At 47.9% G+C, this 17479-nt stretch overlaps 1 protein-coding gene across 1 annotated transcript in view; it reads right to left on the bottom strand.

Moving 5' to 3' along the window:
* Positions 1-17479, bottom strand: part of LOC115311742 (twitchin) — a 224392-nt gene that overhangs the window by 70095 nt on the left and 136818 nt on the right. The window contains exons 61-74 of the mRNA XM_042289324.1: positions 16901-17200; positions 14781-15083; positions 13707-13988; positions 12311-12610; positions 10974-11276; positions 10303-10584; positions 9085-9261; positions 7448-7570; positions 4837-5136; positions 2795-3076; positions 1750-1940; positions 1220-1334; positions 948-1083; positions 154-320 (exon numbers count right to left, since the gene is read on the bottom strand). Of these exons, the coding sequence (XP_042145258.1) occupies positions 154-320; positions 948-1083; positions 1220-1334; positions 1750-1940; positions 2795-3076; positions 4837-5136; positions 7448-7570; positions 9085-9261; positions 10303-10584; positions 10974-11276; positions 12311-12610; positions 13707-13988; positions 14781-15083; positions 16901-17200 (3261 nt within the window). The remainder of the gene's footprint in view (positions 1-153; positions 321-947; positions 1084-1219; positions 1335-1749; positions 1941-2794; positions 3077-4836; positions 5137-7447; positions 7571-9084; positions 9262-10302; positions 10585-10973; positions 11277-12310; positions 12611-13706; positions 13989-14780; positions 15084-16900; positions 17201-17479) is intronic.

Below are 17479 nucleotides of genomic sequence, written 5' to 3'. Positions count from 1 at the left end.
GTATTTTTTTCAATCAGCCAATAAGAACTTGGCGTCCTGATATCATTGCGATTCCTGAGCAAGAAGCAGACGAACTAGCACTCCGCAGAGTGTTGTGCAAATATTATGCTATTCGATATTCAGTTTGAGACAAACTGCGACATTTCCACTCACTGTTCTTGGGCCGTGCGACGTGGACGCCGGTCGATTCGCTCGGAGATCCAGGGCCGCCCTTGTTGACGGCACGCACCCGGAACTCGTACGGGCACCCCTCCACCAGGTCGCCGACCCTGGCGCTTGTGTCGTCGCCCGGAACCTCCAGAACCGGGGTCCAGTCGGGGCTGAGGTCGACGTCAAACAACATTGTCAGCGCAAAACCCGCTCAAGCACTCGCGTTCACCTACGATCGAGTTCCTGCGACCCCTCACGGTGAGATCCCTTAGCAAAAATAATTTTTTGCCCTATGGTCGCCGACCGACTTTTTGGACGCCGATATTTCAATCCTAAAAGAAGAACCGTGACCTAACCGATAGAAATTGTGCATATTCACGACCAGTGTTTAGGACAGCTTGAAGTCTGGAAGTTCCATTTTTCGGACAAAATCGTCATGAGCGATCAGCAGGAAACACTACCGAAAAGCCGCCATTAAAGAGATTTATGTTGGCAGCACATGGATTGGCTTGGTTTGGCAGCGCTACTGAGTACTGCTACATCCTGCCGCTGAAAACATTATGCTACGGTTTTTTTTTTTCTCTAGCTGCACGTCATTATCCTTATCATTCTTACTATTTTGCTTTGTTAATTCAGCATTCTGCAGTCGTCGTGAACTTGCATTTCTCCTCGTCTCAATGAATTGTGTTTTCGCACTGCACTTGCTTGGACGTCATGACGTCATGCTTTGACGTCACGATTGCACGCCAACAGAGTCCGGGGTTTAAGCACATACATGAACAACGAATGGGCCTCACTTGTATTTGTCCTTCTTCTCGATGACGTAACCCGTGATGGGAGATCCGCCGTCATTCTCGGGCTTGTCCCATTTGAGCTTGACAAAGTCCTTGTCGTAATCCTCGATTTCAGGCTTGCCTGGACTGCCGGGCTCGTCTGCATACGAAAGAGGACGTTGTGGTTCATTCCTCTAGTTAATAACCATCGTTCTACGCCAAGTGCTACAGCTCGTTAGAGCAAAAGACAAAGCAACACTTCTGACACACTATCGCAAAACAAACTTTCTCCTTACCGAACGGATTCTTTGCCAGGATGGCTTTGTCGGCTTCGAGCGGCTCCGACTCTCCTTGTCGGTTTGCCGCCCTCACCCTGAACTTGTAGTGTTTACCCGGTTGCAGGCCTTTCACCTGAAGGGAAAAAAAAGTAAAAATAATATACAACATCAAACTATGAAAGATAGAACGACACAACATGCAGGCAGCCGGAGTAATTCAAATGCTTAGAGTGCCACCGTCGTGCGATGATCGTTGATGAAACGTGTGCGGCAATCTCAGAGGCACCCCGCAAAAAAAAAAGCTACAACCACCACGTTTTCATACGTTCCGCTGACATCCCACCTCCAGGGTTCCGGAACTCTGTAGTGCCAGATCCCCTAGGCATTGCAACCCACAGTTTTTATGCCTGTGGGTTGTTGCAGTGGTACTGTCAGGGCAATGCTGACGGCTATTACCCACGTCCGAACGTTACACAAACAGGTCTGGTGCCGTGTTATAGTCAGGCGAAGCGTCACGTCCACGGGAGGACAACCCAAAGCGGGCGAACCTTTAGCTGCGTCTCAGGTCCCGTGGTGTCTCCGGCAGGCACCCAGACCCCGGTGTTGGGGTCCTGCTTCTCCACCACGTAGTGGTCCACAGGCATGCCACCATCGTCCGAGGGAGGGTTCCACTTGAGGGTGCAGCCCTCCGCGTGGACATCCTCGACCTTCAACGGTCCGCCAGGAGGGGTGGGCTTGTCTGCGTGTACGCGAATGTCACGTTGCCAAGTGTGCAGGCACTAGGAAAGATGGCTGTCATAGTTACCGGCTTAAAATCCCATTGTTCCAGAAGCCGACTACTGTCTTAGCAGGAAGCCACAGCCTGACTTTGGTGGGCAAAACTGTTGCGAGTGTCCTAAGCATTCCCCGTTTCCTGAAGGCCCCCGAGCAAGCGCGAAACACAGGTGCAGAAATAATAAAAATAAGATACGAAAGGTTCAAGTGCACAGTTAGAGTGTAGATATTCTGTGGTATGTAAATTGTATGGCTTTACTATGAGTTGCAAAAGTTGTATTTGACTTGTGTTAAACTAACATTTTGAATGCCATAAAAAGCCTATAATAGTTACACCTGCAAAAAGTTTCTAGATGAATACCGTTATATCCCAAGAGATGGCCCACCCCTGAAAAGAAGCCCACCTCATGAAATGGAGTTACACAGATTTGGGAGACTTATGGCATAGGGTAGGCAACACCAGTTTTGAGAACAACTGTGACTGTTGCTTAGGCAATTTAGAAGGAAATTAGACAAACCTCTTTTTGTCTTTAAGCTACATACTATGACACCCACTGCATGGCTTAGGAAAGCCGACGTATGCACAAATGGACAAAAAAAACAAGTAAAACATTTCTTTTCAGCTTTTTCTTGTTTTAGACACTACAACTTAGCCAACGTCTCTTTTGTACTCTATTCGGCAGCATTCATGGAAGGGTAAGCCGTCTTTAGAAACACTTCGGTAGTTCAACTCAAGGCAGAAAGACTGTAGTCATTCAGTTTGCACATTAAGTGATACAAAGAAACCAAAAGTACCAGAAGGCAGCACCCCAGACTCACCGAGAATCATGACCTCCACCTCTGCCGTGTCCTTTCCGTGCTCGTTGACGGCGGTGATGGTGTAGGTTCCGTTGTCGGCGCGGGTGGCGTGGCGCACATTCAGCTTGGTGTTGTACGGTTCGTTGACGAGCTTGACATGGTCGGAGGGTGCCACCTTCCTGCCCTTGAGGGTCCACGTCACGTCCGGCGGCGGTTCGCCAATCACGTTGACGTCAAAGTTGAAATTCTGTCCCGCCTTGATTCGTACCTTCTCGAGGTTGGTGCGGTCGATCTTTGGCGCCACTAGAAAACAAAATGGAACCTTGTCAGGTGTATTGGTCTCTTCTGTGAGGGTACTGGCACACATTTACTCCTGAAATGTTGCGCTGTACACGACGGGAACAATACGAAGAAAGGACTAGTACTTTACGTACACTGAACAAATATTTAACCATGGTGTGCTGTAGGTCAATAATAGCTTCTCTTACAGACCCTTTCACCCTCTTCACTTTAGCGAAACAAACACTAGAAAAAAGGTGGGCGGAGAGGAGAGAACCAACAAGCATGGTGAGCAGGGAGCAAAATAATTTGAAGGCCTAGTTGGTTAAACATAAAACACAAAATTATCGCAAAGGACAAACACAGGAAAAAGGAGTAAACAGGACAGGGCTCTATCCTGTCTACTGCTTCTTCTTGTGTTCGTCCTTTGCGCTAATTGTGTGTGCATGCAGCTCTGTGGGAAGGGCTTGCCCTGCTATCCTTAACCTGCATCAGACCATAATAATTTTTGCAAACTTTTTTTAATCGTAAAATTTAATGCAAAAGTCTAGGTTACTGTGCACCTCACGATGGGCAAGACCATTTGTCCATCGAGGACAGTTCCCAGGAAACTCGACTGCATCGTGCTGTGCTTGAATCTCTAGGCAAACTAAACATAACTATATGTCGTTCAAGAACCACATAGAAGTGCTAGTGCCTCTATTTAGAAAAACAAAATTTGCATAAATACTAGGATTTGATGTTTGACACTAGAGCGAGGCAAACTATAAATTCTTGCAAGTACAGCATGTGCTTGAAAACATTTAGTGTTTTTCTCAATGAAAAAATAAAGTATGCATCGCCAAACACCCAGTCACTGCCCATATGTAGTGCTAGTGATCAGGACCAGAAGCTGAAGTTTCAGAATTAACTGTTATCTTATTCAAGTTATTTTCTAAAAATTTTCAAAGGCAAAATGGGACCGACTCCCGGCAGTCAAAGTCATTCACCTCTACGTATTCGTGGGTTTTGCTGGCTGCCAACAAGAGCACATTTGGTAGCTCACCAAGATTGGCTATAGTACGCAAATTCTGGGACTTGCAGGGGCCAGATTCATGAAAATCTTTTTAAACTAGGATAACTTAGCTAGGAGGTTGATAAGTTATGTGTACCATAAGCTATGCATAACTTATGATAATTTAATTTAAGAACTTACAATCCTTTCGTTTCAAAATTTATGACCAGTTTGTTTCAAAACTTACAATGCTATCGTTTGAAAATTAATGATAAGTTTGTTTCAAAACTTACGATCAGTTTTTTTCAAAACTTACGATCAGTTTTTTTCAAAACTTACAATCATTTTGCTCCAAAACTTAAGATCATTTAATTTGTTAGGTATCAACGTCCCTGAAGGCTTGGAGTCCAACTCGGACACAGGGTGATTAGTAAAACCATTTTAATTGAAAGTAAAGCCGATGCCGCGAGCAACTGTTACCTGCGTGCGTCGCTCTATCGTTCCTGCGCTCGCCGTCTCGCGTCACACATACACCCCACTCTCCCATTTTGCCTGTACTGGTAATGCTGCGCCATCTCTCAGGTGCGGTGCAAAGCGACGACCGTGTTTTTCCCAACACGTTTCAAAACTTGCAATAATTTTGTTTTATCAATACCCACTTCTAAGGTTTCGTCATAGGCAAGCTTTTTGTCATAAGATAATTTCGTGAACCTGCTTTGAGGTCTCGTTTGTAATCTGTACAGACAAAGTATCCGAGCAATTTCCCGCTAACGAAGAAGCCAAGACGTACGCTTGCGGGGCTTGGTGATGATGGGCAGGGTGGCATCGCTGGGCTCTCCCGGACCGGCCTTGTTGACTGCGCGCACGCGGAACTCGTACGGCTGGTTGGGCGCAAGGTTGCCCACGGTGGCCTTGGTCTGGTCGGCGGGCACCTCGGCCGCCTTCTCCCAGTCGCCGTACTTGTCCTTCTTCTCAATCACATACTTCTCAATGGGGGCCCCACCGTCCTTCTCTGGCGGCGTCCACTTGAGGTCCACGTGGTCCTTGTCCCAGTCCGTGGCTTCCAAGCTGCCCGGCTTGCCCGGCTCGTCTGGGATGGAGAGGTGGGAGGAAGGTTAAGGGAGGCGTTCACCGGAATTGGTGTTTATTGGGTCTGGTGGTCGCCAAGTCTGGATTTAGCGTTCACCTATCTTGTTAACGTAAAGCTTGGACTTAACGTTCGACTGGTCTAATGGTTACTAAGAGCAGACTTAGCGTTAAAGAATGTCTGGTGGTCGCTACGTTTAAACTTGGCGTTCACCTGTCTTGCTTTCTAAGGTCCGGATTTATAGACCGACACGCGGAGCGGCTCTGTTTACCAACACGGCCGGAAGGCCGCGCATGCGCGGTAGCTATGTGGGCAAGAGCAGCCCGGCTCTCCGTGTTTTCGCCATTGCGCTCTATGGCGTGCGCTCGTTGTTGACGTTGTAAGGGCGCTTGTATCTTTATTTGTGCGTCGTATTTTCTCACAACGTATGTCGTATGCTATACCCGACTATTTGAGCTCGTTGCCCGAGCCTGAACGATAGCGGTATCGGAACAAACTGTGCGTAGACGGCGTTGCCTACGAGGATCCGTGCGTCATAAACAAGGCCTAGGTGCTGGACTTCCGACGTAAAGTTGCTGCCACGGAAGTCGACGGCTCAGGTCGTCGTTTATTTAGTTTTCGCCAAATCAGTTCACGCCCGACACGGTGCAGGCCTACAAGTCTCTCGAGGCCTATAGGATTACATCGAGTCGGTTTCCGCACTGCCGGCGGGATCAGCAGACTGTGGGTCTGCGGAAGTGTGTGTATTCATTAATTGATTAAATACACAGAGCGTCTTCAAGTCAAGGTATGATATTTTTCATACCCTCGTGACCACAAGGCATTACAACCAGTAAAGGTTTGTCCGTTCTGCAGTCTTGGCGGTAAAAGGTTACAAGTAACGGCGTTACCAGGAAGGCGTTACTTTTTTCAGTAACGTAGTAACCCACTCGTTACGTTTTCGACACAGTAACGGGTGACGTACTTATGTTACTATTTCAAGTAACGTAGTTACGTTAGTCGTTACTACTTCCCAAGTCTTAAAGAAATTACACTTCAATTGTTTCCGTGTTTTATTCGTGAAGCCATGTTTTTCTTTGCGTTTTTTCTCGTAAGTATTTAGGTGAAACCGTAAAAAAATGATAAAGTAGTTATGTTCCGTTTCTGCTTGATATATGACCTGTATCGTCAAAACCGTAAAATGTGTTAAATCATAATTTAAAAAAAAGTAACGCAGAAGTAACGTGCCTTACTTTTTATCGGTAGCGGTAACGTTTTCCTTTTATTTTTAGATAACGTAGCTCAGTAACGCGTACCTTTTATTTGCAAGTAACGAGTAACGTATTTCGATACTTTTTTCGGTAACGCCTACAACACTGCCGTTCAGTCGCCGATCCCCTTCTGCTCGGTAGCATGGGCGTAGGGAGCCTCCGACGAGCGCTTGGCCGGTGCGTTGTGCGCGAACACCGTGGGAACAAAATCCGGGTGGTCTCGATCAGACAACGGTTTCCCTGCACATAAGCAAGCCTCGGGACGGAGATTGAAATGTAAGCCGCACTTGCCTCCAAGAAAGTGTTTGCCGCACAAACGGTCGTTCGCGCGAGGCGACCATTCTTTTCGATCCACGGATATTATCCACCTTCTATGCCTTTTAGAGTCTGCCGGGTACTTGTGGAAACTCACTCCGCTGCTTTTCTTGTACATTTCGGTGCAATTAACGGCAACACAGCTTCGCGGCATGCTGAAATGCTATGACGCCCATGCGAAACGTGCGCGCTTTTGCCCACACCCACCGGCTCCGGCGCGATCGCAGCGCCGCCGCAGCTCCGTGACGTCAAGCCCGCGTGTCGGTGTGTAGTTTAACAGGTCTGGTGGTTGCTAAGTCCAGACTTAGCATTCAACAATGACTGTTGGTTGCTAAGTCCAGATTTAGCATTCCACTGGTCTAGTGGTTTCTAAGTCCAGACTTAGAGCTTGTCATTAACGTAAAGTTGGGAAAGCATTAACCAGGCTTGTAGGCACCAAGTCAGGAATTAATCTATGTTGCAAACATAAACTGCTTAGCATAAACTGGTCTAGTTCACACTATGTCCAGACAGCATTGATTTGCATGATGAATGCTATGTCTGGACTTTGCATTCACGCCGTAATCGTTAGTGCCAAGTCTAAACTTAGTGTTCACTGGTATGGCTACCACTAAGTCCAGACTTGGCATTAACTTGTATCGTCATGCTAAGCTTAGTGTTCACATCATCTCTGCACTTAGTGCTAACCCGAAGACTGTAAAGTTTTGCTTGCTGCATGAAATGATAATTTATACGTTCGAATTTCTCACCGAATGGATTCTTGGCGGTGATGGTTCCATCCGTCTCAAGTGGTTCGGATTCGCCCTCCTTGTTCAAGGCCTTCACCCTGAACTTGTAGTCCTTGCCAGGTGTGAGTCCAGTCACCTCCATGCCTGCACAAGAGAAGGGTCAGCACAGCAGGTGAAATGGCAACTGTACACCACCAGACCTCGACCTCACACAATTTTTAGTATTAGTTCAGCCATTTTATTTTCAACTTGGAAGGGATAAAAGAAGTAGGTACTGCTTGTCACAATCCAGTTAACTTCTACATACTTTGTTTTTGGCAAGAAATGATTGACATTGCCACAAATAAATTAATTAAACAGGGCAGCAACAATGCTAGTAGCCGTGGCGTGGCACATGTATCCAAGGCTGTGAATAGAAGCACACATGTCGTAGCTTACGATTTTGAAGATAGTACCGTATTTTCCGGTGTATAAGACGCACCTTTGTATAAGACGCACCCACCCTGTATGCAGGCTTTCATTGAAAAAGTTGGTATATAAGACGCAGCCGTGTATAAGACGCACCCGAATTTCATTTCAAGTTCAGGCCACCGCGCCTTCTTTCCGCGGTCAGCCTTTTTTCCACTTTTCATCGCCTGTAGTTAGGTGGACGACTGTCGCCATGTGCGAATCATCTTCTCGGTGACGTCGAAACGGCGACCTGCAGCCCGGTTACCGTGTTCGGTAGCGTACTCGACCGCAGATAATTTAAACTTCGCTGTGTAGCTCTTGCGCGACTGCGGTGGCATATTGTAGCAAGACCGGGCAGATGGCAGGAAAACACGACGACGCACGTACGCAGAGCGAACAAAGATGAAAATGGCGACTGAAAAAGAGAGGCGGCTTGTCCTGGCTTGTCTTGGCGAGAAGCGTGATTGTCGCCATCTGTTGGCATTTCACATTACTTACGCCTGGGACCTCCGCATCCGCAACGACCGCATGTTTGCAATCTTGGAGTTCACCTAAAACGTGGCACGCGGTGGTCCCCGTATTGAAGTATCACCGTGTTACGACCGCGTGATCGGTAGCGATATTTTGTTTTTGGTGAAACAAGCTTGAACATCAACCGAGTAAATTTCAAATTTCTGAACTCGCAAAAAAAAAAAAAAAAATTCGCGTATAAGACGCATTGTTGTATAAGACGCACCAGCAAGAACTTTTGAAAAAAGCCGCGTCTTATACACCGGAAAATACGGTAGGTACTTGGGTCACAGTGCTGTAGGCAGTCACAGAAAATTAACAAAATGTATCACGCCCCTTGCTGCCAGAAAAGTTTTCCTCCATAGTATTCCTGGTTTATGTAGATGCAGACGCTTTTCTAATATCTTGCTAAAGAAATTACCTATAAATACCTCGAGGCCGAGCTTGAAAGCTCTGTTTGTGCAACAAAATACTCAACCCAAAAACTTTCTGTAACAATAAAAAAATAAAGATATAAGTAAATTTTGTTGCATGTTGCGGTGGGATGTTAGTCTGCATTGCAACACGCATATACAGCAGTACGGTGACCACCCAGATCGAAACGGGCCATCGAGAAACAAGATCGTCGGTGCAAAGTCTGATGACGTCGCCGTCGCTTCTTTCGTACTTGAGAATGAGGCAACGGCCCGACAAATCACCTGGTTCCTTGGTTTTGCCGACCGGGACCCAAACTCCGGACTCCGGGTCCATCTTTTCCACAAGGTATCCATCGAGCGGCATGCCTCCGGTATCCTTGGGACGCTTCCACTTGAGCTTGCAGCCTTCCTTGTGGACATCCGACACTTCCAACGGACCCTCTGGACTCATCGGCTTGTCTGCACGCCAGATCGGATCATTGCGTCATGTCCGCCCCCGTTGGCAGCATTGGAAATCTATCGCTAAAACGAGGCAACTGACTGACGACATGAGACCTGGCTTCAAAAAACAGCCCGAATTGAAACTCATTTTGGCTTGAACTTGGGAGGTTCAAAACATATTAGCGAAATATCACAAAATACCAAGCGAGCACCTGCGTTACAATAAGCACCTACCTGCTACTTCGGGATGATTTGTAAAATATGAAAATCTCATAGCAAGCACCCATCCCAGGCTTCAGAGCCCACCTAGCTAGTTGAGATGTTGCCCATCATCAGCCGCTTCATTTAACACCCTGGTGCAAAGTGGTGAAGCCCACCATATCATCTTCCCCTTCTGCATTTTGGCACTTGGACCTAACAAGCGCCCATTCCTTATTTTTTGAAGATTGCTTCCAAATTTTGAGACAGCGCTTGCTTGGTATTTTACGGTGCACTCTCTAGTGCTTGCCTTCTTTACACAGATAAAAATTCAACAAACACTTCAGCACAAACAAACACGATCGCATGATTAATTGCATCGTCTAAATAATGACTGTAATGACTGCCCCAACAAATACAGAAAATTGGTGATGGGGGAGGGGGAGGGGGTGGAGTGAGGTACTGCATAAGAAAAAACTATGAAATGCAATAGACCAAGCTGGCATATTGCGACCCACTGCGACACGTTAGACAAGTCTGGAATCTATAATCAAATTCGGTCACAAAGTTCCTAAGAAAACGTTGAGTTGAGCAATTTAGTTCAAGATGCGTTAAAAATGCCAAAAGACAAGGGCAGAGTAAAGATGACAACACAAAACTCTGGCCGTTGTCTTTACCCTGTCCTCGTCTTTTGGCGTTTTTAGCACACAGTCTCCCAACATTTCGCATACACTGAGCAAGCATCGTGACATAGTCGACGATCCACGCTCTGTCCACACTGATCAGACCCAGTTTGAGCTAGAAACTGCTACATCAGCCAGTCTCCACAAACCACCACTCCACACCGCGAGCGAAACTCACCGAGCACATTGACGGTGACGGTGACTGCGTCCTTCCCGGAACTGTTGGTGGCGGTGATCGTGTACTTCCCGGCGTCCGAGCGTTCGGCACGGCGAACGGCGAGCTTCGTGTTGTAGTCTTCGTTGTCGATGGAGCGGTGGTTGGTCGGCTTGAGTGTCTCGTCGTCCAGGGTCCAGACAATGGTTGGCGGGGGTTCGCCCTGGACGTTCACGTCGAATTTGATCGATTGGCCCGCTTTCACCGTCAGGTCGTGCAGGTTCTTGCGGTCGATGCGCGGAGCCACTGCGAGAGGAAAAACTGGTCGTCAGAAGGTGCGATGCCGCCACCCCCTTTCACAAGTCGTCCGTCTCTGCCGAACTTTACTTTGATTAGTCCCAGGTTTCTTTATACTAAACAATGCCGACATTTGTCCGTTTCTTTAGTCAAAGATTCTAGTTCAACAATAGTCACTGACCCGTTGAGAATGGCAGGGCGCCTCAAGTGCGGGCTTCCTACCTTCAAAAACATTTTGGCGTTACGTGCACCTCAATCGCATGTGGGCGCACCCAAAGCACGGCGGAACATATGGAGCACGTGACGAGGGTGGGCGTTTGAAAGACACGCCCTGCTGTTCTCATTCTGGCGGCAACTACAACGAGGGTGGAGAGTCGCCGGCAAGAATGCCAACTCACGGAAGCGCGGCTTGGCCACGACGGGCTTGGAGGCCTCGCTGGGCTCTCCAGGGCCGGCCTTGTTGACGGCCGTGACGCGGAACTCGTACTCCTTTCCCTCGTCCAGGAAGGGAGCGGTTCCCTTGGTCTGGTCGCCGGGCACCTCGGCCGCCTTCTCCCACTTGGGGCTGCCCTTCTCCTTCTTCTCTATCACGTAGTGCGAGATGGGGGCGCCGCCATCCTTCTCCGGGGCGGTCCACTTGAGGTCCACGTGGTCCCGGTTCCAGTCCGTCGCCTCCGGCTGGCCGGGGGCGGACGGGGCATCTGCACATTGTGAAGAAGCAGTCTCAGATTGTTAGAAGCATCATCATAAAGCTTTAGAAATCCTTGTCATAGAGCTTTAGAAGCATCGTCGTAAAACTCGGGAGGCAGTGAGATCTAAACGTTGCAAAGTGAGTATGTATCTCGCTGTCTCTGAACAGCCAAAGTATATTCACTGCTTATGAATTGGCATTCTTTTTGGCAGCACCGCCAGTAACAACAACCGTTCCCCACTGTTCGACAAAGCTCACATTACACCTTCTGGCAAAAAGGGGCGAGGCCTATTACTTACTGAATGTTGCGGTGGGAAGTTAGAGAAAGGTAATGATGTTGCCGACTTGCCATCTAGATAAGTACCGTACACTCTATGAACTCTCTATGAATGACCCAAACACAAGCAGCCATATGAAGCTGGTGTTGACTTTTCCTCCTCACACCTTTGTTGTCTGCTACCTAGTCCAAACTTACATTAGTTAAAGCTGCCTTTTTCTGTTTTTTTTTTTAATCCCGTAACCTACTAAACGTCAACTTTATATTCCCCAATAGCCCAAAGTAGTCGAATCTCGAGCTATGCCCCTGGCTACGCCGCCAGCCACGCGTCTTTGAATGGTGTGTTTAGTGTCCTACACCACCTATGCACTGAAACTGGTCCCAAAGTGGCAACAAATTACGCCGAAGGAGTTGGCATCTCGTGCCGTCGGATGTTGCGATCCCGATGGTTGGTTGCAAAAGTTCTGGCGAAAGAGAGGAGAAAGTGCGAGCATCTCAACCCCTGGCTGTCGAAAAAGCTGCCGTGAATTATCGAGCCGTACAGCAACCCATAGCAGAAGAGTGTGTCTCTGCCACATCCACTTCCGGCGCTGTGACACTGCCAGGATTGCAGCAGGCAACAGCACGACATATGCCACCATGAAACCATATTTGAGGAGGCAGTAAATGCAGCAGTCGGAGACATGTCCCAGGCATCGTAGCTGAGCTCTGCCAAACCAGGGACACCCTGGGCCACCCTCCGCCTGACCCCTCGACCCCAAACCCACCATAGGGGTCCTTGGCCGTGATGGGGATGTCCGTCTCGAGGGGCTCCGACTCCCCTTCCTTGTTGACGGCCTTGACGCGGAACTTGTAGTCCTTGCCGGGGGTCAGGCCGGTGACCTGGAACTCCGGTCCGAGGGTGGAGCCCACGGGCACCCAGGCCCCGGTGTCCGGATCCTGCTTCTCCACCACGTACTTGGAGATGGGCTCGCCGCCGTCGTCCTTGGGCTTGTTCCAGGCCAGCTTGCAGCCGTTCTTGGTCACGTCCGACACCTCCAGGGGGCCCTCGGGCTTTGAGGGCTTGGCTGCGGAGGCGGAAGCAGAGAAGCCGGCTCGAGACTTTCCAGGCTTCACCAATGACTAATACCCCGGGCGAAAATCAGTCCACTTCCAGCTGGATTATGGAACTGAAAATGAGGCAGTCCAGCTGATTCCAGCTGGACACAGCTGGAATCCGGCTGGACTGCCTCATTTCCAGTTCCAAAATCCAACTGGAAGTGGACCGATTTTCGTCTGGGACGTCCAGTCATTCGCACTCAAACTTGGTACGAAGCTTAAGTATGGTGCACATAGACCTTTGAACGTCGTTGTAGACTGGGCAAATGTAAAAGGTATAAGGTGGCACCAAAAGTGAGTGAGGATGGTGCTAGGAGTGTGAGTGGAAAGAGAGTGATCGATGTAAATAAACGTAAAGGAAGAGAGAAAAAAATAGGAAAAGAATAACTGTAAGTTGGAGGTTCAAGCTTAAACAACCATATTTTTTATTTTATTTTTGCAATAGCGTCACTTGTTCTTTGCTCATCTGTCGGGAACACGCTTGAACACCCGAGGATAACAACCAATTTGCACGAAAACTTAAAAAAGTGCCACACGAGCTAGCATTAGCAGTGAGGTGCATTCGTCAGAAAGGGCATAAAATAAGCGTAGCAAAAAAAGATTTGTTGCAAAAGAGGTGTTTCGGAGGAATGACACATTTTCTCGTAAGAGTCTCTTGACGAGGTCAATACAGTCAGGGCTCCCCATTTTGGGAAGGAAGCCAGTCACTTTCTGAACTACAAAACGAAATGCAATGTTTACCCTAACCCTAATTCCACAAAAATACGAAAAAAAAAAAATAAAGGAGGCAGCCTATTGTTGGTGACAAGTTAAGAATCCGTTACATGCTCCGCCTCTACCACAAGCTCGGCGTCTTTCGTAACACTTTGTCGCACACGTGCAGCCAAAGCTCAAGGGAAGGCAACAAGCTCTTGCCGGAGGCGGAGCCTCTACCAAACTCTCAGTCCGTCACCGACCATAATTTCTGACGAGCTGACGAGAACCAAAGAGGCTCGTCTTTACTGTAGGCTCGTTTCGGAGTACTTCCGCCCGAATTAAGGGCCGAAGTACAGAGCCCTGACTCACAGATAACGGTGACTTCAACCTCGGCCTCGTCCGTGCCGTACTGGTTGGTGGCCACAATCTTGTAGGTGCCGTTGTCCTTGCGCTCCGCCTTGTCGCAGGTGAGCTTGGAGTTGTAGGGCACGTTGGTGATGCTCAGGGTGGGCCTTTCGGCCACGGGCTTGGCGGCCAGGAACCAGGAGACGGCCGGGGCGGGCTCTCCCTGCACCTTCACGTCAAACTCAAAGTCCTGCCCCACCTTGATGGTGATTGGCTTGAGGCTGCGGCGGTCAATCTTGGGTGCCACTGTAATCAAAAAGAACAAAAAAAGTATTTAAGAGAAGACCGTAATCTTGAAAAGCAAAAATTATTTTAGGAAAAAGGCATTTCTCAGAAATTTCTTTTCTCTCTATATACCTAGGTCACTTATTAACATTTTTTCTAATCACTACTACACTCAGGAAGTGCACATTTATACAGCTACATCGATTCAAAGTTTCATACTTGGGCTGTTTACAAGCATGATTTAAAACAACTTTCGCCATTTTTTTGGAGGTTTATTGTTTCGTCACAACACAGTTTTTTTTTTTATGGCACCTTTGGATCTAGACTTGGATCTGAATACCTTTTAGGGTTGGATGTTCCCAAATCAGAGAGTGTAACAAATTGAATATTTCTAAAAAACGTTAACTACAAAAATTTTTAATTAGCAGAAGTTAATTACTCATTTCTAATCATCAGATAACTCTTTTTTTTTTTTTTAGAACGAAACTAAAATGATAGGAATGGTTTTGTTGCACTCTCCACTGTTCATAGAATATGCAGACCTGCTTTGTACCTGTCGTGGTCGAGCTTAGACTGATTCAACAGGGGGCACGTTTATACTAGTATATCCAACTGCCGCCGCACAAACCAAGGTTCGAGTCTTGCAAGGGCTCCAACTTTATATATAAACTTTTTATATATCCTTATGTCTGTAACACTCCCAACGTGTTGGTCGCTCATGACACTCGCTATGACGCTCATTCATGATGATTTTCTCATACAAAACGACTTGCAAAACGCATCCTGCGTTAGAACCTCCATTCCACAACTTACGTTTCCTTGGTTTGGCAACCTTGGGCTTAGTGGCCTCTGATGGCTCGCCGGGGCCGGCGGCATTGACGGCACGCACGCGGAATTCGTACGCTTCGCCGGGAATGAGGTCGGGCACGCGGGCCTCGCAGGTCTTGCCGTCCACCACGGCCGCCTTGGTCCAGACGGGGCTGTCCTTCTCTTTCTTTTCCACAATGTACTTCTCGATGGGGGCGCCACCGTCTTTCGCAGGTGGGTTCCACTTGAGGTCCATGTGGTCCTTGTCCCAGTCCGTCACCTCGGCGCCAGTTGGTTTTCCCGGAGCATCTGCGATTGAAAAAGAGTATTGCGGCCCCAGTGTTACGACAGAATTCAGGGGTGGAACTCATGAAATGTATTTGGGAGCAGCCACGGGAGCAGCTGAAACCGCTGTTTTGGAGCAGGTTGGGAGCAGCTAAAACTACATTCTGGAGCAGGCTAGGAGCAGCTCAGATCAGTTTTCACTGCACTTCAGCTTGTGTCTTAGACGAGTACGGGAGCAATTTCAATTGTGCTTAGCAGCACAGATGAACATGAGTGGTTAGGGACCTAGGTAATGGGATAACAGTGTAACAGATGCCAAAACTTGAAACTTTGTGAGCCCTAATGAGAATCAAAAAGCAAGTACCACATGTTTCTGAAGATGGTGTCCTTGATATTTTCTGAGTGGCTTTCAGCTGCTCAAAATGCAAACCAGCACTGCTTATCGCACAACCCCCACGTGCTCGACATAGTAATTACATGTGCGAACCACATGACGTGCGTAAGCAACGGACGTGCAGTTGCGCGGGGGAACAGGGCAACAAATTTCAAGTTTATCCTATTGTGCAACTCAATATCGAAGCAGCAGACTACAATTAACGGAGTTATCGTATTCAAAGCGATTAGCGGGAGCAAGGTTAAAGTACGCCGAGCAGATCTACCGCTCGCGTGACAGCAGCTGGCAGGCAAGGTTCCGGATCGGACCGCGTTTCAGTTCTATCAAATCGCAATTATCTTGCGGGAATGCTGTTTCAACTTCTAACGATGAAGTACTAAAAGGAGTATTTTGCTCATTTGTTTTCAATTGGCTGACGTCCGGATCCCGGGCTGCAGAGCCTCAGGCAATCTGACGCTTAACGACTCGACCTCACCTCGGTCGACTTGTTTAACAGCTTATGGTTGAAGAATAACAGTCCAGTCGCAGGTGTAGCGATTCGAATCCGATTCCCGAGTTTTTTCGCGTGCTTCCGACTCGGGATACACAGGGAGAATAAACAGAACAAAGGATAGCAAGGCCGACCAAGCTAAACGGGCTAATTGTTGCCAATCGAGTCGATAGAAACCGAAACCAAGACAAAATACTTTTTTGTTTTTGGCGCACGTTGTGCGATTTGGCGCATAATGGCGCAAGGTATTGGCTGTGGCGCAGTTTCCGTGAAATGGCGCAGGATGGCGCAGACAAATGCGTCTGGCGCAAAATGGCACAAATGGCGCAGCCGTTCCACCCCTGGAATTACAGGGAGAGAAACGCAAAATTGGGTCACGAATGTAGGACGATATTCTATGGTCACGATAATAGGTTAACCCTTACATTTTGACAACATTTCCGAAAAAAAAGGTCAACCGATATTCGAATAAATACGGTATATGCGACACCCTAATTATTAGCAATAACATAAGGCTGTATTCAGGTCTGACAGGAAGGTACTGTTGCAGCTACAGTACAAAGCACAAGTTTCTAAACGAGGCTAAAAACTTCTGTGTCACTGTAACCTTTGTGCGCATCTAACCTCACTAGCTTCCCACATTTGCAGTTACTGACGATTGCTCCTAGCAAAGGTACAACACAGAGCCCCAGCTCTGGATTGCTAAAGATTAAACAATCTAAAATATTTGATCCTTCCTTTATACTTTTCGTAAGCCGCAAAACAGGTATAATAATTTCCTAATATTTTTACCTAGCAGAGAAGCATGTGAAAAAACTTTATAATACTAATGCCAAGCAGCAGAGTACGTAAAATAATTTCCCCGATACACTTCCCAATACTCGAGGCTTCCCCTAGCCCTTTTCCCAAGCATTCAAGCATGCAAAAGCATAATAAAAATGCGAAAGATGCCCATACCATAGGGATTCTTGGCAATAATTCCCTGCTCTGCTTCCAGAGCCTCCGACTCTCCCTCGGGGTTGACAGCCCGCACCCTGAACTTGTACTCCTTGCCCGGCTCGAGGTTGCCGACCTCAAACTCTGGCTTTGTGGGGTGGCCAATGGGCACCCAGCGCCCGGTCTCCGTGTCCATCTTCTCCACGACGTAGCCGTCCAATGGCTGGCCTCCGTCGTCTTCTGGAGGGTTCCACTTCAGCTTGCAGCCCTCCGCGTGGACGTCCGAGATCTCCAGCGGGCCCTTGGGTGCCGTGGGCTTGTCTGAAAACAGTTGTTAGGAATGAAAATGACGTTGCAAAGGATTGGCAACTGTTCTCTGATCTGTCGATAGAAACGTCATGTGCGTAATTGCAGAATATAAGAAATGATCAGTTCTCGCGTTTTATTTATCGGCACGCTCCGATTAATCGCGTGACACCACAGTCTTGAGTCATTACTTAAAGGGGCAGTGAAACGGTTTTAATGTTGAAAGAATTGCCAGTTTGCATTTTTTATATTGTTCATACAAGCCCAAGTGACCAAAAACGCGTCACCTTTCCC

The sequence above is a fragment of the Ixodes scapularis genome, unplaced genomic scaffold (assembly GCF_016920785.2).
Source record: "Ixodes scapularis isolate PalLabHiFi unplaced genomic scaffold, ASM1692078v2 PGA_scaffold12__126_contigs__length_90152505, whole genome shotgun sequence".
NCBI classification, from domain to species: Eukaryota; Metazoa; Arthropoda; class Arachnida; order Ixodida; family Ixodidae; genus Ixodes; species Ixodes scapularis.
The sequence above is the reverse complement of the archived record's forward strand: the minus strand, read 5'-3'. Positions and strand labels throughout refer to the sequence as shown.